This window comes from Melospiza georgiana, chromosome 24 (assembly GCF_028018845.1).
Source record: "Melospiza georgiana isolate bMelGeo1 chromosome 24, bMelGeo1.pri, whole genome shotgun sequence".
Taxonomy (NCBI): domain Eukaryota; kingdom Metazoa; phylum Chordata; class Aves; order Passeriformes; family Passerellidae; genus Melospiza; species Melospiza georgiana.
The window spans coordinates 9,057,278-9,083,149 of record NC_080453.1 but is presented as its reverse complement, the minus strand read 5'-3'; the positions used below and the strand labels follow the sequence as shown (position 1 = coordinate 9,083,149).

Genomic DNA, 25,872 nt, shown 5'->3' with positions numbered 1-25,872 from the left:
ACCTTCAAATAATTCCCAGGCCAATAGGAATCACATGAGGAGTCTGTCACAGATTAAATATTACTGTATTAAACCTGGATTCCAGCTTCATCACACCTTAAAATAAGCAGCTCCACATACTTTTAAACATTCAGGTTATTTTTTAAGTAACTTTGGTATGAATATACTTTATTCCCAGTTAGACTACACAGTTCTTCACAATCACAGGCCAAGTGCTCAGTGTGCAGCACTTACAAGGCTGTTAAATCTGCATTTTGTGGTTTTCACCTGGAGGTAAGAAGAAACACTTCAAAACCCAGCAACAGCTGGTACTGCCACACGTGTGTGTGCAGCAGGAGCAAAAATCAAGACATTTTCAGTTACTTTGATCGTGGGGACGGAAACCAGGAGGAACGAGAGATGGAAACAACCCTGGAAATCAGCTTGTCCATCTCCCTGCCAATGGAAAACTGAGAACAAGCAATGCTCCACAGCTGCTCTGGCCACTCCCTTTAGGATCAGCCAAACTGCCCCTCTGAACCATCTGGGGTCAGGGGTTGGTTTTGGCTACTGTATTCCTGAATTAGGCCCTCCCTCATTCCCTGCAGCTCCCTCAGAGGGTCTGGCATGGGGTAGCCATCACCTGTTTTGCCAATTCCCTTCCTGAGAAGGTTCATTCCCAGCCAATCCTTTTTTCCTGCCTGCTCAGAGCCTTTCCCAAGGTCAGTGTGGTCCAGCACCTTCTGCAGCTGGCTTTTCCCCAACACACTGCTCAGGAGAGATCTCAGAACCTGCAGATGCTTTGGGGCAGCTTTTATTCCTTAGAGCAAGGCTGGAACCCTTCCTTTATCTCTCAGAACCTGCTGAAGTTTTGGAGCAGCCTTTTCTCCTTAGAGCAAGGCAGGAACCCTTCCTTTAGCTCTCTGGAGACCAGGAATGGACACATCCTACCCAGCAGTCAGGGGGAAAAGACAAGATGCTCTCAGGGAGCAGGCAGTAGGGAATGCCCCTGACACCAGAACAATCCTCTCCCTTGATGGGACAGCAGAGCACATCTCAACAGGAGATTCCCTACTGCAGAGCCAGGGAAAGACCCCGAGCCCAGACTGATTTAACAGCACTGAACTGGTCTGGCTGGGCCAGCTCAGGAGCAATCAGAGAGCTGGGGCAGGCTCATTGCAGTTAACTTCTTGTCACCGGAGCACCTGGGCTGCCAAGGGCCCGGCAGCAGAGACCCAGCAGGGTGCAGGGGTCTGTCACCAGGGCAGGGAGGCGACACAGGACGGCAGCACCTTCCTCAGCAGCACGACAGGCCAGGAGAGTTCACACAGCCCTCCCTGCCCGGGCAGGGCCAGCGCCAGGGACGGGCGCTCCTGGCGCAGCCCACGGCTCGCCCTGCGGGCTGTGCTCCCCAGGGCCAGCACCTGTGTCACGCAGACACCGGACACAGTCTCTCCAAGAAGTCGGCTCTCTTGTGCTCCAGGGCCTGCAGGAAGCCCTGGATCCTCTCCTCCCTCAGGGCTGTGCACTTCTGCAGCAGCGAGCGCCGGCGCCGCGAGTCTCCGTGGGACGGGCAGCCCTCCTGCTGCAGCTTCCTGCTCACGTACGCCTGGTCCCTCTCCAACTGCTGCCGCCTCCTCTCCTCCAGGTAGGAGTCTCTGGCCTTCTGGAGGGAAAAGCAGGAGTGTCACCACCTTAGCTCACCTGTGGGACAGGGTACAAACAGCCTCTGCCCGGCCGTGGGGCTGCGGCTTCACTCTGGGTCTGCCTCTTCCACCTTGAGGCAGCCTGCTCAAAACCACAGGGACGCCCTCCTGAGCCTTGCCTCCAAGACACAGCTCTGCTCAGAGCATGAACTCCTAGCTAGAACAGATAAAAGTCAGGACAGATTGTGGGAAAACCCTCAGATACAGGAATCAGGGAGGAACAGCTACAGGAGAACTCCTGAACCCCAACATGCACACTCTTATCCTCACCACTCTTATCACAGAGTTTTTGATCCTATTCTCCTGGCTGCTGAAAGGTTTTAGGGGATTCCAAACCATGACTTGCAGGGCAGTTCTTTGAGATGATCCAGTATTGAGCTTATCAGCTTTAAAACAAAAGCAGGAATAAGCTCAGCATGCCCACATTTCTGTGATCTAAGGATGTACTGGCTTGAGACACAGCAGGAGAGAGGCAAAGGCAGGAGCCATCCTTGTCTACCCAAGTATTTGAAATGTTTTCTTGTAGAACATCACTTTTAGATTTCTCCTTATTGCACACATCCTGGCCTGCAGCTTCCAGCAGCAAAAACACATCAGCAGGCAGGAATATTGAGGTTCTATTTTTAAAAACTGTAAAACTGGTCACTGTGACATAAACCGACACACACACACACTTGGGAAGTGCTGGTCTTTCAAGCAAGCAAGAAGAATAATTACTGTAATGAGAGCCTGACTCACTCATCCCCACACTTTTCCTGAGCCCAAGGCAGCTATAGCTCTGGAAATTAGCTCTTGTTGTGCTGGCAGTGTGAGCAGAAATATCCCCAGCAAAGCCACTGAATGGAGGCACTCAGGCTGACTGCAAGAATCATCACCAGCCTGCTGAGCAGGAGACTTCAATCCCTCAAAGCTCAATTCTGTTTATGGCCCAGGAAAGACTCAGCTCACCCCTGCAGGGGCAGGCTGGCCAGCCAAGCCCTGCATTCCTTCCCAGATCTACCAGGTACCAAAAGCAGGCTCCAGCTGATGCTGGGACTCCATGGAGAGCAAGAATCAGCTGGGAAATAAAATGGCAGCCACTGAAAGTGATGCTGGTTGAGCTGATGGAAGGAGGAATTCTTTTGTCCACTACCTGACAATCAAGGGGGATTTCTGTACCTTGTCACCCCTTTCATCCTGCTGCCCATCCACACCCCAAAAGCAGCAGCCCATTCCCAAAGCAAACACAGCTGCTGTAAAACATCCTGGATTCTCAGCAAGTCCCCCCCCCAGTCTCCCCATCCTCACTGACAGCAACCCTCCCACCAAGAGAATTTACTTTGTGACCTCTTTTGGATTTCAAGATCACCTATTTTAAATTCTAAAAGACCCAGCTCCCAAATCTCAGTTTCTCTGAGGGAGAAGTCCTCCCTTTGCACAATTGTGAGGGTTCCCTGGAAAAAGGGCAGCCTCAGACACTGCAAAGTGGCCCTTACAGGGAGAAAACTGACTAGAGGACAAATGTGGACAATGAGAAACCTTGATAATAGCATGGCATGAACACATCCAGCCACCAACCAGAACTAAGAAAAGCTGAGAATAGCTGGGAACAGAAGCTGCATTTGTTGCCTGTCAGAAACCAGCACCAGGAGCAAAGTCAGAACAGTGACCTTACTGTTCCAGACAGAGGCCAAGCTCATGGCAACGACAAACACTACTGCCTTTTCTGCTTCCCTCTTCGTGCAGAAGGTGAACTGCCATTAGTTGTACTAATACAATGAATTGCTGGTAGGAAAAGGGCAGACTTGGGCCAGAAATAGGAACAAAAGAGGTTAAGGACATGGAGAGTTTGGATGCTGCCAGACTGGCTGCACTTGATTAAATTCAGCCATAGCCACAACTGGCTATAATCTCTTTGACAACTCTCAGGGGTGAGCAAGGTCCCTGAAGGTAGAAAAGGGCAGTGGAATGCCTGCTTTTAAAAAGAGGACCCAAATAATTAAGGAACAGACACATTGAGCAGCGAGATGTGGTGGGGATGAAGAGCTGCCACCCTGAGGTCCTTCTGCCAGTCACTGCTGCTGCCCTCCACATTTCTCCATCAGGAGTTCCAGCTCCCACACTGGTTCTGCTTAAAAATAGCCCCAAACTCCAATCTCACTACTGAACTGGCCAGCTGTAGCAGAACCAGGTCAGGGAGAGCTCACAGCAGCAGAGCTAAAAGGAGAGGAACGACGTCAGTGAGCAGTAGGAACAATTCCTTCAGCAGGTACATCTGGACCCACCAGAAAGGGGACACTTGTCCACAGACTCACAGCTCAGGCTGCCTCATTCCAGCTCCCCGAAAGGAAACTCTACACCCCCTTGTTACAGCCCTAAAAACAACAGTGGAGCTGGAGGAAGAGCATGTGAGTACTCCCTGCTTGGTGCAGTGTGAGTGCAGGTCTCACCCTGTGGCACACCAGCAGTGCTCACTGGGTGTGTGAGCCCTGGCACAGATGCTCCAGCTGCTGCAATGAGCAACGAGTGACAGAGACAGGGCTGACTTTGGAGATCCTGGGTGTTGCTGAAAGCAGAGAAGCCTGGCCACACACCAAGACCTTGTAACAAACCTCAGGGGTACAGGAGGAGCAACACATGAGCTGCTACTAAAACAAGATGGTAGCTAACAACCACTGCTCCCCCTCTGCAGCCTCTCACCTGAGCTCAGCTGCTGTGCAGGTAACACATGGGGCTGGGCTTCCCACTTCCCCAAGGCTCCTTACCTGTAAAGCACTGTAGTTCATCTGGAACTGAAGGATGGCTTCACACAAGTTCCAAAAGGAATATTCTGGCCACAAGACTGATTGAAACACCAGGCATGAATGGGATGTCTGCAGAAAGCAAAATCACCAACAGTTTAATCACTGAGCAAGAGAAAAAGTCATTAAGATGCAACTCTGTTGGGCAAACTGTGCCACTTTCCCCACAAAGGTTTCACCTAGCCTGTTATCAGATTCTACTTAAAGTGAGGTAAAAAGCAGCTAGGAGAGTCTGAAATTGCACAGTGTAGAGTCCTTCTAATTCGTTTTCAATGCTGGGACACCAGTCATCCACTCCTGCAAAGGCATCAGCAGAATTCTTTCTATTGCTGTGTTGCTCTTCAGAGAGGTATTTTTAATAGCTTAAGCATCACAGACTTATAAAAAACCTAAAATAGCAACACTGGAGTACCAAAGGCTGAGGGAATAACGGTTGAACTGAGGATCAGGACATGACATTTAAGCCATTCTTCAAATGACATCTCATGATATTCCTTACTGCCCACTCATGGCATTTAAAGTGCTTCATGGAGCCAAGAGTTGTGGGGATATCCTGAAGATATCCTTGAGCTGGAAGATGAAAGATTTCAAATCAAAACCTATTTTTGCCACCAAGTTCCTCACAGTTTGGGATAAACGTGTTCCTATGATGACTGCTAAAACAATCCAACACTTAACACGACTCCTGTACCACCAAGAGGAGCAAGCCAAGTGTTATTTCATAGCATCAACACCACCCAGGGTATGGGTGTGCTCAAAAGCAGGGGGAGGAGAGGGGATGCCTTGGTAGGTAAGCACAGCTCAGGCCAGACAACTTCTGAGAACTTGCCAATTAAATCATTTGGAATGGGAATAATTTGATGTGGTTGCCTAAAGGCAATTTGGTTTTGGCTCCAAACTGTACATGTACAATAACATGTGAGCTTCAGCTGAAGCAACTCCACTCAAACGTTCTCTACAAATAAGAAATTATCTAAAGGTGAGGAGAGGAGCCAAGGGATGAGAATTCATGATTTTAGGCAAACACAGATCTGCCAGACACAGATTGCTCAGAGGTGCCCCAGCACTCAGCCCATCCTGGAAGTTACCTGACCCCAGCAGAAGGAGATGCAGAGCCCTCACATCTGCTTGCACCTGGAGTCAGTGGAACAGCAGCACCCTCTGAGGCAAAGGTGGAATATCCCAAGGAGAGAACAGAGACTTTACCTGCCAGAGCAAGAAGTCACTGAGGCGAACCTCCCCAGAGGTCCTGATCAGCAGGTCAGGGTCGGGGGAGTTGTTGGTGTACAGACATTTATCCAGCAGCGACTCAGACACGTCACTGAAAGAGACACAGCCTGTCACACACCCTCCTGGCCTGATGGATGTGCCACAAACCAGAACTAAGGGGTTTTCTGTAAACTCAGGGCTGCAAATTAAAACTGGGTGGGAGAGCTAAACCACAGTCAGCCATCCACTTGCTTCTTTTAGACACTGCTGTCTGCTCCACAGGCTATTCCAAATGCTGCTTCAGCCCCCAGAGCATCCCACTCCATAGTCTTTGAAACATAACACAGCGGTGGAAGCAGACTGTGAGGGCTTCCATCTGCAGCAGGGAGCAGAGAGTAACTATTCCTTCTCCTTCAGGGTGGAGGAACAGTGCAGCATTCATGATTCATCTGTTGTTTGACCTCATAGCTAAGACTGTCAGCCAAGCAGCCAATTGTTGTGGCATAAAATCTGCCTTCACATTTAAACTAACTTAAGACACAGACCTAATTTCTCTTCTGCCTTGGTTGTGTATCTATCACCATGGTAACTGAAATAATAAAAGCCAAACACTGCATAGTAACTTTAAATCATTTGTTCCAGTCCCGCTGGTTTAATGAGATCTATTTAAAAGCCACTTGGCCTCTGAGAGGTTTCTCCTGCAGTGTGAGTGGTGAGGCAGGCAGGATTCACCCAAAGCCTCACACAGAAAGCCAAGAGTTACCTGGGCTCCAGCAGGCCTTGCTCCACGCCCCAGGCCATCTCCCTGACAGCATTGCTGATCTCATGTCTCGATGTGTAAGCAAAGCAGACGTTCAGAAAGCACCTGCACAAGGAAAAGCTGTGAGAGGCCCATCCTGGGAATGCCCAGTACAAGGTGTGCTTGTAGAACCAAGAATAAAAGAGGTGCAGCCTGTCTGACAAGTCCCAGCCCTCAGGAAGAAGAGGAATACGTGAGCTGTCAGCTCTTTGAACTGGGTGTCACTCACTTGTTGTAGTTCCTGGTTGCCAGCACAGCCTGGGCAATCAGCTCCTGGATATCCACGGGCAGGAGGGGCAGGTCCCCCAGGACACGGATGCACACCCCGTGCTTCTTCAGGTTCTCCCTGCACCCAACCAGTGGAGAGCACAGAAAACACATCAGTCCCTGTTGCACAGTGCCAACACCCACCCACAGCCTCAGCAAAGCTGGGAACTGGAGAGAGGCAAAACCACCACATGCTTTTCAGGTGTGCCAAGCTGGCTGAGATTTGATCATCCCAAAGCATTCCATAAAGGCACAGTGACCATTCCCCGCACCTCCTCCTGAGGTACAGACATAACCAAAGGACTGGACGTGACCACAGACCAGGCACCCCTACCTGTGGAGGCTTAGAATACAACCACAGGCTCTGGGCACCTCTAACTAACCAGAAATTAAGACAGAGCTCTGACATTTCATGAAAACAACATCTGTCACTCTGTGTTTCTGATTGTGCTGTTTATCTGAAAGCTGTCCTTGTCCCCATGGTTTGGGTGGCACAGTTGTCCCAAATGTGATGTGCAGGGGCAGCACAGAGCTGTACACCCTCGCAGGCAGGCAGTCCCTGACTGCGGGTGGGGAAGGCTCTCCTCATTAATGGATTCTCACAAAATGGAACATCCCTGCCACTCATGGTGTCCTGCCCCAGTTCCGCTCTTACTGCTCCTCCAGGAGGCGGCTGAACTTCTGTCTGGCCAGGTCCATGAGCCCATCCACCTCCTCCTTGGAGCGTTTGAAGTTCTCAATGCTGAAGGCATAAACTGTCACCTCCCGGATGCCCAGGTTCAGGCACCACCTCAGTGTCTGCAAGGAGACAAAATGTAACCATCAGGCCAGCAGGACACAACTGCTCCATGTGAAACCCTCCTGTGGTCTCCCACCAGGCCAGGGCTGGATCAAAATAAACAACTATCAAAAATATGGAACCCTTAGATGTGAATTTCAGATTCATGTCAAAGAACAGGAGGAAAATATCACTACCTGAGGTTGAGAATCCACCACAGGGGACTCATCCAGCCAGGAAAAGCACCATAAATTATATCACAGTGCACTTTTCATAATGGTTTCAGAGAAAGTCAACCTGTTTCACAGAAATAAAAGCCTTGGGATCTGTAAGGTAGATGTTTTAATTGAGGGCAAAACAGAAGGAAAAGCAGCTGAATAGAATGACTCTGCAGTATACCACAGAGAGGGAGGAGCTGAAGCTGTGAATCCTGATGACGAACAGCAGCTCCAAGCATGGCAAGAATGGAGAGAAGGAACACAGGACACCAGTCCAGCAGCAACCCCAGCTCCAACTCCCACCACACAAACACAGAAAACATCCTCCCCACCTGTGCCAGCTTGTCAAAGCCTTGGGAGTGTCCCTGCTGCCTCTCCACGTGGCACTTCTGGGCGTAGCGGCGATTGCCGTCCATGATGAAGGCGACGTGCTTGGGCATTGGGCCTGCCTGCAGACAGCAGAGGCACAGCAGGGCAGCAGGGCTGTGCCACTGAGAGCCCAGCCTGGCCCCTGCAGCTGCAAGGAGCAGGGTGCTGCTTCCCTCCCTGCCGAGCCCACTCTGGGGTCTCTCCAAAGGAACAGCCCAGTGCTGACAAGGGCCTGAGCTGGAAGGCAGCTCTGCCCTCCCCACTCCCCAGGACAGAGCTGCAGTGCTCAGGAGCTGCCACAGCTGCGCCCAGGGAGGGGCACACAGGGGTTTATGCTGCAATTCTTATTTCAGAACTCAAGAGCCTTTTTAGACACAGTTACCTTCACAGAACACAAGCAAAGGCCATAAGACTTCCCCACACAAAGAGCAGTGTTCCTTCCCACTGACCTCACTGGGGCAGCACCACCAGTCTCAAGCCTGAGCAAGGAGAGAATTTGCCTGGAACTGGTGAGTTTTTGTTCCAATACTCAGTTTCCTTCCTTAAACTCCCTGAGAGCACGAGGATCTCTCCTCTCTCCCTCCTTCCCACGCCCTGCCTTCCTCAGCAAGGGCACAGATCCTTATTGGCAAGCACTGCCTGCAGTCCTGCTCATTTGCAAGGCTAAGCCCAAGCAATCTCCCAGCCTGGGATGGAGTTTAGGGATGCACATCCAGTGCCAGCGCTAAACGTAGCCTTGCCAGCAACTCTCCCTTTCCAGAGCCCTGCAGCCACAGAGTCATTTCCACCCTGAAGAACCTGCCAGCTCCTCACCACAAAATCCACTCAAATCCATCCCTTACCTTGATGATGTTGGCACAGAACCTCTCTATGATGGTCAGCTCGCCCTCTCTGATCCACGACATTTTTTAATTGAGAGCTCCTTTATCAAAGGGAACATGAAAATAAAGGGGTTAAAGGCGATTGTTTGAGCCCAAAGCAAATAAACCAACTGGGAAAAATCAGCTCTGATTGCTGCTCTGGAGCCCTTTACATTGTCTGTGCAAGTCCTTGGATGAGCAGGCAGTGGGGAAGCTCAGAAACAGGCTCTGGAATTTTCCAGCTGTGTCATCTGAGTGGATTCTGCACCAGCTGGTGCAAGAACCATCCCTGAGTGCTGCAGCCTGCAGGACTGGTCCGTACAGACCCAGACCAGCCCCAAGAGCCCAGACCCAACGGCCTGGACTTCATCCCACCGTGCAGGGGCAGCAGCAGATCGAGTTACACTCGTGAGTTTATTCTCCGTGTGGGCTTTCTCGGCCTGCTCCCTCAGGAGGGGACCCCTACCCACAGCCACAAACATCAGGGCAGGGAACCGCTGAATTCGGGCTGCTCCTACAGCTCCTGACGCAGGGCTCGGGCAGAGCTCTCCCAGCACCACCGCCGGCTGCTGACGGGCACCTAACGGCGGCCGGTGCGACCCAGGGCTCCCGCACACCGCCCTTCAGAGAGGCCGTGCCCGCTCCCCGGGAGCCCCCGGGACCCCGTCCCGCCGCCAGCAGCGAGCGGAACCGGCCGGGAGCGGAGAGCACAGCCAGACCCTGCGGGTGCCTCCACTCCCGGGATCCTCCCGGGCCCTCCCGGGCGGGAAGCGCACGGTGGGGACGGGGCGTCCCTCAGGCCTCGGCCGGCTCCGTGAGGGGAGGGACACGGCCGCCGGCGGGAGAGGCACGGCGGAAGGAGACACAGCCCGCCCGCCCGCCACGCTCCCGCTGTGCCCGCTCAGCCCCGGTAAGCCCCGTTATGCCCCGGGTCAGTCCCGGCTCTCCCCGGTCCCTCCCGGTCGGTCCCGGTCCCGGTACCTGCCCCGGCGGCGCCGCCTCAGCCTCCGCCTCCGCCGGACGGTGACGTGCCCTTCCGCTTACGTCACATGGCGGCGCGCGCCGGACGGGGCGTGGCGGGGGCGGGGCCGCGCGTGCGCAGGGGCGGGCGGGAAGCCGTGAGGGGAGGGGAAGATGGCGGTGGGGGAGCTGTGAGGGGAGGGGGAGATGGTGAGGGACAGGACGCGGGAACGGCTACAGAGGGACAGAGAGCAGCGTGGATGGGCAGGAAATTGTCCCTTTGTGAGCGTGGGGGTTTTCAAAGCAGCTGTAACTGCCCCTGGATCCCTGGAAATGTCCCAGGCCAGGCTGGACATGGAGGCTTGGAGCAGCTTGGGATGGGGAAGATGTCTCTGCCATATCAGGGGTGGGATTATTGGGTGGGCTTTAATGTCCCTTCCACCCAAACCGCTCTGCGTTTCCGTGGCAGGGCTGGGGCACTTTTGGGGAGGTGGGATCTGGTTCCCTGAGCTCCTCAACCCACGCAAAAAAACACAAGTGACCACACACAGAACATCACCAGCAGCCATTGCCCATGGTCTTTATTATTTTTTTTTTCCAGAAAAGAAAAAAAACCCACATTTTACATAGTTGGTACAAAAACAAAAATAAAACTAGCAGAAGGGGGGGAAACCTGCAGCAGCAGGAGCTGAGGATGTCGCTGCAGGGACCACGGCAGGAAATGTCTTTGGGAAGTGTGAGTAACTGCTCAGGGTCACCCTGAGCCCCACACACACACACACACAGACCCCACATCCCCTCCCTCCCACCCTGTAAAACTTCACGGGTTTGACACAAACGCTTTGGTTGCTAGCAGTAAACAACATGGATTACATTCTTCCGTCTCCTCTGGACATTTCTGGGACTCAAGGCTTTCGTCCCAGGGCAGACACCCCCCCGCGAGGGACGTCTTTGTTTTATTTCTCACATTCTCTACATTTATTTCTCACATTTTCTACATTCAAACACTCCCGTGTCACGGCAGGACCCTGAGCGCGCCCCATGCTCCCCTGTGCCCTCATGCATAGTGCCCGTGGGCAGGGTGGGCCATGATGCAGCAATCCAGTTAATTATTGTCAGCAGAAGGGAAGAGCCACAATGGCCAACACGAGGAGATGCGAATCAATCCCATCTCCTCCAGCGTGGCTTCCCAGCACAGATAAAAATCCCTGTTAAAAATCCCTGTTTTCTCAGATCCCAGCGCCCTGGGGGAAAGCTGAGTGATTCCCTGTTTGCTTTGCCCAGGGCAGGGATGGTTACAGAGCTCCCACCTGGCAGCTCTGGGTGGGAGAGCACATCCATCTCCCTGCTCCGTAACCTGGTACATGCTTTGGATATTTTCTATTGTTTTTTTCCTTTTTTTCTCTTTTTTTTTTTCCTCTTATTTTTTTGTAAACAATAACCAAGGAGAATACTGAGAGAAAGTAGAAAGGTTTACAGAGGCATTTACACACACGAGACATCTGACAGGGAAATCACCAAACCATTAATGTGGGAGCAGGCGGGGAAGGTCCTGCAGGATCCCTGAGGGTAGAGGGGGATGAGGGGGCAGATACAGGGACGAGGGGGGCAGAGAAAGAAATTGGGGGAAGATACAGGGATTGAGGGGACAGATACAGAAATTAGGGGGGCACATACGGGGATTTGGGGGCACATACAGGGATTTGGGGGCAGATACAGGAATTAGGGGGGCACATACAGGGACGAGGGGGGCAGACACAGGGATTGGGGGCAGGTACAGGGATTGAGGGGGCAGATACAGGGATTGGGGGTAGATAATAGGGATTGGGGGCAGCAGTTTCCCTGGCACAGCCGAGGTGCCGGGGGGAGGCCCAGAGCCCCCCCCCTCCAAGGCTCTATTGCATTTACCCCGTCAGACTAAAGCTGTTTTCCTGAAGCAGTTTTGTACAGATCCCGTTGCTAGACAAAAAAATAAAAAGCCCTTCCCCCCTCTCCCAAGAAGAGACCACCACCTCACCCTAAACTACTGGAGCAGGGCAGGGAGCAGCTGGGGCTGCTCTCCATCCCCCTCAATGCCCACGTTCCCTGTTCCCTGCCCGCGGCACTGCCTGGCTCCTCCATCCCCACACACAATCCACAGACCCAAACACCTCCACCAGTGCATGGGGAGGGGAAAGACACCACTACAATACAGTTAAAGAGAAAACAAATCCCAAACATACCAAAAAACACATTTGAAAAGCTCGACAACACTCGACAACAAAGGTCAGCCCACCTAGCAAACATCCAGTGAGGTAGATCTACACTTCCAGTACAAACTTCATCATTTCTTTGTGCTGTTAGAAAAAACCCTCCTCTCTGTCCAGCACTGGGCTACAGAGGCATTTTTATCCCTGAGATTGCTCGAATACCTGAGAATAAATTGCAGGAATTATGTCCTTTCTCTCCTTTTTTTTTTTTTTCCTTTTTTTTCCTTTTCTTTTCTTAAAGATTAAAATATACAAAAATACAAAACCCAGAATATTTATATTAAAAAAAAAAAAAAGACCAACAAACCCAAAAACAAAGACGACAAACAAACCCAAAGATACGTCATTCACGCACGTCCTAGTGCAGCTTTCACTTGGCCTTGGGGGGCTCCTGGGACAGGGGGGGGTCCACAGGGGCCAATAAATACAGGCAAGGCTTGGGGGGGCCCTGGGGATGGGGGGACAGCAGGACAGCAGCCACTAACCCAGGACAGCCACTAACCCAGGACAGGGACAGCCACTGACCCAGGCCAGGGACAGCCACTAACCTGGGACAGGGATCAGCCACTGACCTGGGACAGGGACAGAACTAACCCAGGACAGCCCCGTCCCCTGTCCCTGGGGAAGCTCAGCCCCAGGGGCAGCAGGGTCTGCAGCGTGGGGTGGGCAGGAGGAGCACAGGGGTGTCCCCAGCACTGGGGTGTCCCCAGCTCCACGATCCAGAGGCTGGGAGAAGCCTGAGAGGGGAAGAGCTGGCTGCTTAAAGCACCTTGTGCTCTCTGGGCTGGCACTTGAGGAGGATTAGAGGAAATGAAATGTTTTTCCTTTGGCTTGCTCTCCCCCATGCTGCAGCTCGCAGCGCACAGACTGGTGGTGTTATCCAGCCCCAAGAGAGGATCCATTCCCTCCCTGACAGAGCCCAAATCCGGGCTCTGCTCTGTCAGCAATGGAACAGCCATGGAAGAACCACAAATCCTCACACCTCCCTGGAAGTGAGAGCCCCGAGGAGCAGAGGGAGCCGCGGGACCGGCCCACGGGCATCTCCCTGGTGCTGCTCGGGTCAGCCTTGCCCTCACCTCCCCTGGGCAGGAGCAGGAGCAGGTTCCCCCCAGCTCACCATGGGCCTGCAGAGCCTCTGTGCAGCTCAGGAGAGCGAGGAGCCATCAGCTCCTCCCTGGGGTGTTCCCCCTCTGCTCCTCCTCCCCTGACACAGCTGCCTGGCTTAACTTAGGAACGGAATAAAGATTAACCAAGGATGTTTGGGGGTTTTAGCCTGTGGGGTGCTGCCTTCCCCTGTTCTGGAACACGCCATCCTGATGCTAACAGGCCTCCTCCCAGCCTGGCCGCGGGGGGAAGGTGTGTGCAGGGACACCAGGTCCCCGCTGCCAGCGCTGCCCTCGCTGTCCCCTCGGTGCCCCTTGCCTTGCCAAAGCCTCGTCCCCCCGGTGGAAGCCCCCCGTGCCCCCCGCATCATTCGCGGCTCTCGGGGAGCAGCGCCGGGCTGTGCATGTCCTCCTCCTCTCGGAAGTAGGCGGGCTTGCCCTGCGAGCTGGGCGACTGCTGTGCTTTGGCGGGGCAGTTGGCCACCATGTGGCTGATGCTCTGGCAGAAGTGGCACTTCTTGGGCTGCGGGGGCAGCTTGCACTCCTTGGCGTGGTGGTCCAGCCCGCCGCAGTTGTAGCACCTGGGCGAGGGCAGAAGCAGAGTGAGGCGGGAGGATGCTGTGACAGTGCCTGGCACCCAGCTGGCTCACAAGCCAGAGCTGGGCTCGGTGTTTGGCGTGGGTGGTGGCCCCAGGGTTGGTCCCTGCAGAGCCCCAGCTCCAGCGCGGCCAGCTGGGCTCAGTGGTGCTGCTGGTACCCAGGAGATGGCAGCAAACCGCTGCACTGAAGCCACACACAGACGGGGATGTGGGGGTTCCACCCCTCTGGGGCCATCAGTGTCCTGGCTCCTGTGTCTCCAAACCCCACTCCTGGGTTACACTGCCCCAGGAACAGGCCAAGGAACGATGGCATCCCCAGCTGTCATCGTGTGGGGACAGTGCCAGGGGTGCCACCCTCACACCGGAGCAGAGGGAGCTGCCCTGTGTCCATTTCAAATCCTGCATCCATGCAGGACGGCCACAACTCTTTCCTCTTTCCTTTTCCTTCACAGTTCCTTTCTGATTAATTTAAAATCCTGTTTATGGGAACAGCTGAGTGGGGTGGACAGCATCCACTGAGAAAACTGGGATGGGACATCCCCAGGCAGCCAGGATGGAGAGGATGGGAGAGGGGGGGATGAAGGGCTGGCCAGAAACTTGCCCGGGGCTCCCATCCCGCCGTGCTTCCCTCCCCACAAGGAAGGGCTGCTCCTGGACAAACTGCCCATCCCAGCAGGGCTGCCCGGGGTGTCCCTGACCTCTGCCCCTCCTGCTGCTCCCCTGCCCCTTCCCCACCGAGCTGCATCTGCCGCTCATTAGGCACCGCAGGAAGCTGCTGTCCCAGCCCCGGGGTCACCGCCCGTGCCTCAGCCCCGTGCCCATCCCGGTGCCCGTGCCCATCCCGGGGTGCTCCCGGTGCCCGCGGGCCCTGCCCCAGCCCTCACCGGTCTCCTTTGGATCTGCGCTTCTGGAGGCTCTTCCCCTTGGGCCTCCTCTCGCTGCCGATGCAGAAGACGCCCCCGGGCCCGGTCACCCGGATGGACTCGAGGCCTTTGGATGATTTCTTGAAGGTGAACTCGACAGCCTCGCCCTCCTTCAGGCTGCGGAATCCCTCCATGTGCAGCTTGCTCTGGGGAGGGGCGCAGGGAGAGATGGGGGTCAGCACAGAGCTGGGTGTTCTCCGGGCACAGCACAAAGCCCTCCTGCACCACCAGAGCTACAAATGTCCCCTCTGCCTGCCCCTTGGCTCTGCTTATTTTAAATACAAAAGAATCTCGGGGTTTTGCCCAGTGGTACGAGTGGCAGGCCCTGTGGCAAGGCCAGGAGGCTGCAGGCTGGCACTGTTCTCTCAGCACAGCTCAGCCCAGCTCAAGCCCTTTAACTGCCTGCAATAATTAATTAAGCAGCCATTTGGCACAGGATTATCACTGCTGGGAGCTTCTCCCATTCCTTCCAGGAACACCACGTCGGTTATCACCACACAATCAAAGCAGGGCAGCCAAGAAAAACCCAGGCTGGGAAGGGAGGGTTGTGAGGTGACAGGAAAACCCCATTCCACTTTGAAGGGCCCTGTCCATTTCAGCAGAACAAATCCTTAGGGAACAGAGCTGGGTGAGGCAGGGGGGAATTCTGTCCCCTTGTGCCCTGAGCATCCCGGGGGCAGGCAGGAATTATCGCCCCTGTGCTTTGCTTTGCTCAGGGGCAAGAATTCTCATCTCCTGTGCCCTGAAGGTCCCTGCTGCTCTGCCCAAGCAGCTCCAGCTCGGCATCCCCCGAGCCACAGCGAGCTCCAGCAGCGAATTCAGGGGATTTGCTGCGTTCGGAGGGAGGAGCAGCTGCTGCTGCTGCCCTGGGGATTCCCAACGCCTGGGCCGCCCTGCATTTATGAATGGAGCGTGTCCCATTCACGGCCGGAGAGCTCCCGTCACGGGCGCGCTCTCCGGTTCTCTCCCGTTCTCCCGAGGCTCCGGGAGCGCCGTGCGGGACCGGCGGGCACCGCCTGCTCCCATCCCCGCTCTGAATCCCGCCGGGAGTCACAGGGGAGCAGCCCACGGGAAAACAGAGAGGGGAGAAACGGAGCTGTTGGGTTCTGGGAGGGAATTTCTCTTGGCAGGGTCTGGCGGGATGTCCCTGTGTTCGAGAGAATGGGAGCGCAGCAGAGCTCGAGGAGCAACCCTTGAGCCCCCTTTTTCTGCTGCTTTTCCCTCCTTTCCTGTGCCTGGGGGTCCAGCCCAGGGCGGGACAGACCCCAAGTCACCCCCAGCCCCTGGATCCCCTTGGCTGCTGGGATGGGACCCGGGGTGGCCACAGGGCCCCTCCTTTGCTCTCTGACCCGCTCCTGCTGCCTCAAGGGAGAGCCAGACCTGAGCCCTGGGGTCCCAAACGACAACAAGGACGTGACAGAGTGTCACAGCCCCCTGTGCCCACCCAGGGCAGTGCCAGCAGCACCAGCCCCTGGCAAACCCCCCCAAATAGTGACCAAACACTGCGACCCGTGCTGAGCATCCCCCAGGCAGGAGCTCAGTGACCAGCGCATCCCAGGGGTCTCTCAGCACATCCCAGAGGAGCCCCAGCACCTCAGCTCAGTCCCCACCCTGGTCTGTCCCCAGCCTGAGGTGATTTGGGCAATGGGGAGCTGCCCCATTCCCCACGGGGAATTTACCCCATTCCCCCAGCAGCCCAGGGTTTGGGGGTGAGGAGGGGCTGAGCATCCCTCCCCGGCAGCCCTGGGAGGGGGGCCGAGCCCAAGCGCCTCCCGTGGCTCCTCTCGGGGCGTTTACAGCCCCAGCTGGCCCAGCTGTGTTTACACTGCGGGGATGAGAACTCGCAGAGCTCCGGGCTAAGGCCGAGCCGTGCCAGGGGCTCCCCAGCGCCCCCCAGCTCAGCCCCACCGGGGGCACCCCCGCCCCTCCGCCGCAGCCCAGCCCCGCGCACCCTCGGCCCCGCCGGGAGGAAGAGGAGGGACGAGGCAGAAGCTGCCACAACACGACGGGGAAGCGATTTATTTTCCAGGAGCGGGTGAGGATGACAAGCGCCCCCAGCCCCCTCCGCCAAAAGGCCAAAGGAAACGCCCTCTCCCCGGGGAAGGGGGGGGACAGAGGCTGGGGCGTCCCAGCTCTCCCCCTCCTCCCCTTCGGCCTTTTGATGTGCGCTGCAGAGTGGCCGGTGGTCCCCGCGCATCCCCCCTGCCCCCTTCCCAAAACACACACATTGCTGGCATTCCTCTGTTATCAGATAGGTAATCAAACTGCAGCCCATTGAATTAGCTGCATACCTCCTGCATCTGAAAGGAAGGGGCCCAGAGCCCCTGTCCCACACCACACACAAAGCCGGAGCCTTCCCAGGCCTCCGCACACCCACACCCCCCCCAAAAAATAAAGAGAGGAAGGGGGGGATTGGAGCGGGCCGGGGATGCTGGGGATGGGGGAGCGCAGGGGAGGGCCGGGCCCGGGAGCCACCGGCCGGGAGAACAAAGGGCCGGCGGCGGCCGCGCTCCCGCGGCCCAAATTCCAGGAGTTCCAGGCCCCGGCGGGGGGAGGAAGGGTGGCCGGCATGGCCGCGGGCCCTGCGACCCCCTCCGGGCCCTGCGACCCCCTCCGGGCCCAGATCGGCTCCGGGCGCCGGGCTCGGTCCCAGGGGTAGCTGTGCTTTGGGGCTGTGGGGTGGCCCTGGGCTCGAGGTCACAAAGCTCTGGGTTCAAGCTCTGGGTCCCTCGGGGAGCTCCGGGCTCGGTGCCGGGGGTGGCTGTGGTTTTGGGGTGTGGGGTGGTCCTGGGCTCGGGCTCTGGGTCCCTCGGGGGGCTCCGGGCTCAGTCTGTGGTTTGGGGCTCTGGGCTGGCCCTGGGCTCGGGTCACAAAGCTTTGCCGTCCCAAAGAAAGCGCAGCCCAACACCAGCATTTCCTTGTGCCCATCGGGCCCAGAGTTAACCAGGGGGACAGGGGGCAGAGCGGGCACAGCTCCACCGGCGGCCCCGGGCACCTCAGCGGGCACCTCTGCCCTTCTCCCCGTCCCTTTATCCATCCCCGGGTATTTAGGGCGGACAAAGCCGCAGCACGTGAGCGCCCGAGCTGCCCACCCCCCCCCCGCACATGGGTGCCTTCATCCCTCCTCTTCCTCCCGCCCGGCAAACCCCTCCTCGCAGCTCCCACACTCGGATCCCCTTTCCCGTCCCGCAGGGATGGCACCGTGGGCGCCCCAAACCCAGCGCTGCCCCCCGAGCTCTCCCCCAGCTCCCGAGGGGCTCGGCCGGCCCCGGGGTCACCATTGTCCCCAGCGCACACAAGGGGACGTTTATTCCCGGCCACTCAATCAAACCATCTTTGTGTCCAGCGGGGCCCGGGGCGGAGCGGCCGCTGCACCTCGGCCCTGCAGAGCCCTTTAAACGGACATTAAACCGGCCGGGCTGCGATGCTGGGGTGAGCCCGGCTGTGTGAACAGCGCTGGCAGTGCCCAGCTGTGCCAGGGCTACCTCCGAGCCCTGCCCAGAGCATCTGGGGCAGCCCAGCCCCGCTGCAGGCAGGGCCCGTGCCTCAGTTTCCCCCAGCCTGCAGAGCAGGGTCAGGAAAAGCAGCCCAGGGACTGCTGAGCCCCCGGGGGTGCCATGCCCCATCCCTGGGGTACCCTGTCCGTGGTGAGCTCTGGCTCAGCTGGCACCCACTGCAGTGCCCCCACCCACCGTGCAGCCCTGTGTCCCCAGAGCCACCGTGTCCCTGTCCCCACTCCCTCCTTCTGCCGGCTCCAGGGCACAGGGCAGCCCCCAGGGCCCCCCTCAGCCCCCCAGGACCCCCGAGGGCCATCCGGGGGAGCAGCCCTGGCCCCAGGGGCTCCGGTTTGGCTCAGCCCGGGTGTGAGAGGGTTTGGGGCTGAATTGCCCAATTCCCGAGCCGCGGGTGCTCCCATCGCCGCTGGATGTGGCCAGTGCAGGCCCAGCCCAGCCCTGGCAGAGCCCTTCTGCCCTCAGTTGGTGGCAAACAGCCCCCGGAGCAGGCAGGGCAGCGCTGTGCCAGCTCGGAGCAGTGATCGAGTCCCCAATCCCACAGGGAAATGTCCCTTGGCCCCCACAGCCTGTGCCCAGATCGTCCCGGTCCCCAAAGGCAAAGCCCTGTCCAAAACCACACCGCCAATGTCCCCAAATCACACAGCCAATGTCCCCAAACCACACCGCCAATGTCCCCCACACCACACAGCCAATGTCCCCCAAATCACACACCAATGTCCCCCAAATCACAGCCAATGTCCCCAAGCCACACAGCCAATGTCCCCCAAATCACACAGCCAATGTCCCCAAACCACACAGCCAATGTCCCCCAAATCACACCGCCAATGTCCCCCAAATCACACGGCCAATGTCCCCAAATCACACGGCCAATATCCCCAAATCACACGGCCAATATCCCCCACACCACACAGCCAATGTCCCCCAAATCACACGGCCAATATCCCCAAATCACATGGCCAATGCCCCCACACCACACCACCAATGTCCCCCAAACCACACGGCCAATGTCCCCAAATCACACGGCCAATATCCCCCACACCACACAGCCAATGTCCCCCAAATCACACAGCCAATGTCCCCAAATCACACGGCCAATATCCCCAAATCACACGGCCAATATCCCCCAAATCACACGGCCAATATCCCCCAAATCACATGGCCAATGTCCCCAAATCACATGGCCAATGCCCCCAAATCACACACCAATGTCCCCACACCACACGGCCAATGTCCCCACACCACACCGCCAATGTCCCCCAAATCACACGGCCAATATCCCCAAATCACATGGCCAATGCCCCCACACCACACCACCAATGTCCCCCACTCCACACGGCCAATGCCCCCACACCACACCGCCAATGTCCCCCAAATCACAGCCAATGTCCCCAAGCCACACAGCCAATGTCCCCAAATCACACGGCCAATGTCCCCACACCACACAGCCAATGTCCCCAAATCACACGGCCAATGTCCCCAAATCACACAGCCAATGTCCCCCAATCACACGGCCAATGTCCCCAAATCACACGGCCAATGTCCCCAAATCACACGGCCAATGTCCCCAAATCACACGGCCAATGTCCCCCAATCACACGGCCAATGTCCCCCAATCACACGGCCAATGTCCCCCAATCACACACCAATGTCCCCAAATCACAGCCAATGTCCCCCAAATCACACAGCCAATGTCCCCCAATCACACGGCCAATGTCCCCAAATCACACGGCCAATGTCCCCCAATCACATGGCCAATGTCCCCAAATCACAGCGAATGTCCCCAAATCACACGGCCAATGTCCCCAAATCACACACCAATGTCCCCAAATCACACACCAATGTCCCCAAATCACACACCAATGTCCCCAAATCACAGCCAATGTCCCCCAAATCACACAGCCAATGTCCCCCAATCACACGGCCAATGTCCCCAAATCACACGGCCAATCTTCCCCAAATCACAGCCAATATTTCCCGGTGCCAGGAGCTCCAGGGACGGCCCTGCTGTTGGGGTTTGGGTTTTGGGGAGGGCCTGGAGCAGGAATCCTCCCTCCTGCACCCCACAAACGGGCAGTGCTCGGCAATGGGCTCCTGCTCAGCCCCGGGTGCAGAGATAAGGAGGGCGATGCCTCCAGAGCCCTCGGGGAGAGCACAGAGATTTAACAAAACAGAGATTTAACAAAACACCACCGAGCCTTTCCTGTGGCTCCCTCCCCATCATCTGGTGCCATATCCCCAAGGACCCCTACCGATCTCAGCTGAAATCAAAATAAAGACATTTCCCTGCCAAAATAACCATGTTTGCTCCTAATTTTCCACCACAAGCCAGTAAAATTAAACTCTAGATAACAATTCCGAGGGGAGACCAAAAAAAAAAAAAAAAAGGCAAAAAAAGTATCTACCACAGAGTTTAATCCATCAGTTTCCTGTCCTAAATCCTTTTAGCTCCTTTGGTTGTATTTTTTTTTCCCCCACCAAAACCCTCCCGCGCTTCCCAGGGGCAGCTAATTGGGATCAGTGGCTGCGTGTTAATTTTGTGCTCCCTTCCTAAAGCAGGAGCACGGCCCGGAGCAGCCGCGCGTCTCCCCAGGGTGATTCCAGCTCCATCCCGATAATTCTGAGGAGAAAGGGAACGGGGAACGGGGGCTGGGGGGCGGCGGGGGCTCCATCCCGGAGCGATCCCATTCATCGGGGCCGCTTTATCAGGAGCCCATTCCAGGGTGTTTTCTGTCCCTGGGGCAGGGAGGGGGAGCTGGGGGAAGGGATGTGCCTGCGGCCATCAGTTAATCTTTAGACAGAGACAGGAGGCTTTTTTTTTTGTGTGTGCCAGCGTCTTGAGGGAGTTTCAGGGGTGGAATAAAGCCGCTCTCTTTCAGTATTTCCCATCGGGACGCGGCGCAACACAATTTCATTCCGGCGGTTATTTAAAAAAAAAAACCAAAAAAACAAAAAAACAACCCACAGAATAAACAAAACCAAAGAGATTGCTACTACCCATCTCCCACCACAAAAAAAAAAAAAAAAAAAAAAAAAAAAAAAAAAAAAAAAAAAAAAAAAAAAAGAAGAAAGAAAAAAAAAGTAGAGATTCCAAGGAGCATTTCTACCCCAGGCGATCTCTGCGGGACTTCCCCGCGCCTTGCAGGGGGTTTGGACTAAATGACCTTTAAAGGTCCCTTCCAAGCCAAACCAATCTGCGATTCCTCGATCTCTTCCTTCCCCAGGGATGCGCACCTCTGGTGCCCCGGTCCCGGGCTGGGGGGGAGCACGGGGAGCAGGAAAAGCGAGATATTATTGCCCGTGTCCCCGGAGGATGGAGCGCCACGGATTCCCCCTCCCCTTGCTACCCCTCAGCCCAAATTCCCGCTCGGATCCTGTTCCAGCCCAAACCCCAGCTCAGATCCTGTCCCCCGACCCAAATCCCCGCTCGGACCCTGCCCCAGCTCAGAGGAAAGCAGCAGGGAAAGGCTGGGTGATGCTCCCTGACAGAGGAGCTGCCCCTCCTGCCTTTCCTGCACGCTCAGCCATGGAGCTGCCTCCAAACACGATTTTTTTTTTTTAAAGGCCTCACGTCACGCTCACGTGGATGATTATTTGTATTATCCAGGCCGCATGCACGGCGTGGCACCCGCACAGGTGGGTGACAGCCCAGGTGGGCTCAGCAGCGTCCCAAGGGCCACTTCCATCCCCCTCATCCCATCCCCATCCCATCCCATCCCCATCCCATCCCCATCCCCATGCCATCATCACAGGGGACAGGAGCCCCTCCCGTGCTGGGATGTCCCCACAGGTCCCGGCCAAATCCCAGCCCTGCTGCTCAGCACTGCACCTCCAGCTCAACCGAGCCCTGGTTTTCTCCTTTCCCTCTTTCCCTGTAGCCTTCCCAGGCATCCACCCTCCTGGGAGTGATGCTCAGACCCCGGGAGCCGCATCCCGAGGGGACCACGGCACCCTTGGGGTCTTCACCATCACCACCAGCCCAATTCCTGCCACCTCAAACCCCCATTTCCCCCGGGGTGCTGCTCAGCCCTTGGCCTCCCCGGGACGATCTGCTCTGCCTCATCCCTCCTGTCTCCTCACAGCCCCCAAATGAATCCATCTCCAGTGCCCAGGGGAGGCATTTGAGCCCAAATGCCTCATTTTTAGCTCACAATGCGAGGGAAAGGCAGCCCCGAGGAGCCCTGTTAGTCTCCTGTCCTGCCGAGATTTTAATCTCTTTGTGATCAGATAAAGGCAGAGGGAGATGGAGACGCGCTCCCTGCCGAGAGGGGCCATTCAGACCTGGTTCCTGTAATAAAGTGATTTAATAGATCTAAAGAGGCCAATTCCCTTCTTTCTCCCACAATTACTTCCTGTGGGTCATCATTCACATATGTAAATGAAGAGGGGAAGGAGCGCGGTTTGAGGGGCTCTGGAGTGTTAAGCCCCGAAGCTGGTTTGGGGCGCTGGGTGCTGGGCAGGGCACACCGAGCCCTGAGCCTTGCGCCCCTGGCTTTTGGTGGCTTTCTGTGGCTTTCGGTGGCTTTCGGTGGCTTTTGACTCCCTCCCCGGGAGCGGGGCCGACACGGGCTCTCGGGGTGGGGACAGAATCGGGACAAGGACCCGATTCCACCCAAAAGGACCCGATTCCACCCAAAAGGACCCGATTCCACCCAAAATGGACCCGATTCCACCCAAAATGGACCCGATTCCACCCAAAAGCAGCGCGGCCGCGGCGGCAGCGTGAGCTGCTCCCCGTGCAAGGAGATGCTCTGCAGTGACGGAGACGCCGGGGGCAGCTCCGGCTGCTCCTGCAGGAGAGCAGGGACTTTGTGCCACCAGCGACAGGAGCAGGAGGCGAAACCCGGCCCGGAGGAGAATTCTCCATCAGCCCAAAGCTTTGGCGGGGCAAAGCCTTTGCTGTGAGGGGAGCCCCCACACCCCCGGCCCCTCTGCCACCCCAAATAAGCCGCTTTTCCCCAGAGCTCCCCGATTTTCCGAACGCTGCAATCTCTGGGACCCCACGGCTCCCCCGGCTTTGGGAACCGGGGGGCACCGGGACCCTGCAGGGCGGGGGGACGCTCCCGGCAGAGCCACCCCAGCTAATTCCCCTGCCCTGCAGGAATGCGAGCAGCGGCAATCAGGAAACCAGACTGTCGGTGGGCAATAAACCCCCGAGCGGGGCGGGAGGCGCTCCCCGGGAGCGCTGGGTCCCGCTGTGCCGCATTGAGATGCAAAGGCCCATTTGCTCTCCGGAGAACGCCAGGATCTGTTTTCCCCGGCTGATCGGGAGCCCTTGGCCCCAAAACCAGCTGTGCCTGGCAGAGCAGCCCCTGCCGAGGCGCTGTGCCCGTGCCACTGCCAAGGCAGAAGGGACCGGCATCTCCCCTGGCCATCGTTTCCCTGTCAGTCCTGCTTGGAGCCGCCCTCGAGGGCAGGGAGGGAGCGACCCCCGGGACCCCCTGCCCCAGGAGCCGCTCAGAGCTCAGTTCTGAGCTCCCAGCCCGCAGGATGGACCCAGTTTGGGGGGCTTTGTGCCCGTGGAGAGCTGCAGGCGGCTGCTCGGGGGGCTCCCCAGAGCCGGCACCACGGCGCTGCTCTCAGTCATGGGCACAAATCCCCCGTGTTTGCCCCAAAAACACCCGTGCTCACTGTCCCCCCTGGCCCGAGGTGCGGGGCACACACAGAGCCCCGCTCCGGGCACCATCTCCAAACCCTTCCCCAGCCCCGGGGCATCTCCCGGCAGATCCTGCCCCGAGATCCGGGGCGCTCATCGCCTCATCCAAGGCGTCCCTCGGAAGGACACGCGTGGGTGTCCCCGCTCGGCGCGGTCAGACCCGCACCCGGGACTGTCACTGTCACACGGACCCGCGGGGACACCGACGCCGCCTTTGCGCCACCCGCGCCGGGACAAAGGGCTCGGGCAGAGCTGCCCGGTGCCGGGATGGGCTCCGGTGGGAGAGCGGCCGGTGCGCGGCTCGGAGCGGGTCCCGGGGCAGCACCGCCCCCTCCCCGACCCCCGTTCCCGGGGTGTCCCCGCTCTGGCCCGGCCCGGTTCGGAGCGGGTCCCGGGGCAGCACCGCCTGTTCCCCGAGCCGCCGTTCCCGGGGTGTCCCCGCTCTGGCCCGGCCCGGTTCGGAGCGGGTCCCGGGGCAGCACCGCCCTCTCCCCGAGCCCCCGTTCCCGGGGTGTTCCCGCTCCGGCCCCGCGGGCACCTGCGGCCCCGGCCCCGAGGGGCTCCTCAGCAACAACCACGGCAAATGAAATGGCTCGGGATCGCCTTTCAGCGCCGGTCCCCGGAGAGCAGCCCCGGTGCGGCGGTGCCGGCTCTTCCACCGGCCCGGGGATCCGGCGGGGGGTCCCCATCCCACCCGCATCCCTCCCGGCAGCCCGGGCCGTACCTGGTGCACGAAGACATCGACGGGCGAGTCCAGGGTCGCGCCGCCCTTGGCGGTCATGGAGAGGAAGCCGAAGCCCATGCGGACGTTGAACCATTTACAGATGCCGGAGCCGTGCAGGGGCTGCGACTCGTTCTCGGCCTTGGGCGAGTCTCCGGCCGGCTCCTCGCCCGGCTTCGCACCTGGGAGAGACCCGCGGAGCCGCTGAGCCGGGGCTGGGGAGCCGCGGTGCCCCCGGCCCAGCCGCCCCACACAGGAACCTCCAATCCTGCTGGAAAATGCCCCAAAAATCCCCAACCGCCCCAAAAATCAACAGAGAGGCGAGCCGTGCCTCCACGTGTGCACGGGGGTCACCCCAGGAAACGAAGGCAGCTCCTGCCAGCACGACCCGGGCAGTGCGTGCAGCGGGACCCCTCAATCCCTTTCTCACTCAAAAGTGCTAAAAACGAAAAAAAAAAAAAATTTAAATCCCAGGCTCACACAAAAAAAAAAATCAAACGAGTAACGAAAAATATTTTTCTAAAATCAAAATATTTTTAAAAAACTTTAAAAATGGGGGGAAACTCCCCCAAAACACCAACGCGAAACCCCCCTGGCCCCAGCAAGCCACGCTGGAGAAACTCTCCCTCGCCGTCAGCATCGCCCCCTCGCACCGTCCCACCCCGGCTCCCGAACAGCCCCAAACTTGTGGGGTCATCCGGGGCTGGAGGAGGTAAAAACCCCGATAAATGCCCGCTGCTTTCCCCAGCGCTGCGCGGGGCAGAGGCGCCTGGGGCCCGGCCGCGCTGCCGGGGCTCAGCGGGACGGCCCGGGCCGCCTCGGGGGGGTCCCTGCGCCCCCAGCCCGGCTCTGCCCTCGTTATTAATAATCGCGGAGCCGAGGCGGGCTGCGACAATAATATAACTTAACCTGCAAACTGCTGGTTGGAAACAGACCCCATCCCGACACTCGCTTGCAAATTCCGAGTTGTGGCTGTTACCGCCTCCTCCCTCCTCCTCCTCGGCCAGCTTTGAGGGTATCAGGCCAGCCAAAAAAAAAAGGAAAAAAAAAAAAAAAAGGAGGAAAAAAAAAAAAAAAAACCAACAAAAAACCCAGCTTAGACCCCGCCGGGAGGGAGCCGGGAGAGGTTTGACTCCATCTTCACTCCAACAATAGGGGTGGGAGGGAGCGCGAGGGTTTTTTCA

The 25,872-nt window shown here is 57.4% G+C and overlaps 2 protein-coding genes across 2 annotated transcripts; both read right to left on the bottom strand.

The window, feature by feature from the left end:
- Nucleotides 1–135: 135 nt before the first annotated feature.
- On the bottom strand, nt 136–10,006 carry DHDDS (dehydrodolichyl diphosphate synthase subunit). Its single transcript, XM_058040448.1, has 9 exons — nt 9,947–10,006; nt 8,948–9,027; nt 8,069–8,185; nt 7,396–7,538; nt 6,703–6,819; nt 6,438–6,539; nt 5,672–5,786; nt 4,430–4,537; nt 136–1,645 (listed from the first exon to the last, which is right to left on the bottom strand). The coding sequence occupies exons 2-9, from the start codon at nt 9,008–9,010 to the stop codon at nt 1,409–1,411; spliced, it is 1,002 nt and encodes a 333-aa protein (XP_057896431.1). The 5' UTR covers nt 9,011–9,027; nt 9,947–10,006; the 3' UTR covers nt 136–1,408.
- A 3,638-nt stretch (nt 10,007–13,644) lies between these two features.
- LIN28A (lin-28 homolog A) lies at nt 13,645–25,628 on the bottom strand. Its single transcript, XM_058040400.1, has 4 exons — nt 25,598–25,628; nt 24,692–24,870; nt 14,761–14,945; nt 13,645–13,858 (listed from the first exon to the last, which is right to left on the bottom strand). The coding sequence occupies exons 1-4, from the start codon at nt 25,626–25,628 to the stop codon at nt 13,645–13,647; spliced, it is 609 nt and encodes a 202-aa protein (XP_057896383.1).
- Nucleotides 25,629–25,872: the final 244 nt, after the last annotated feature.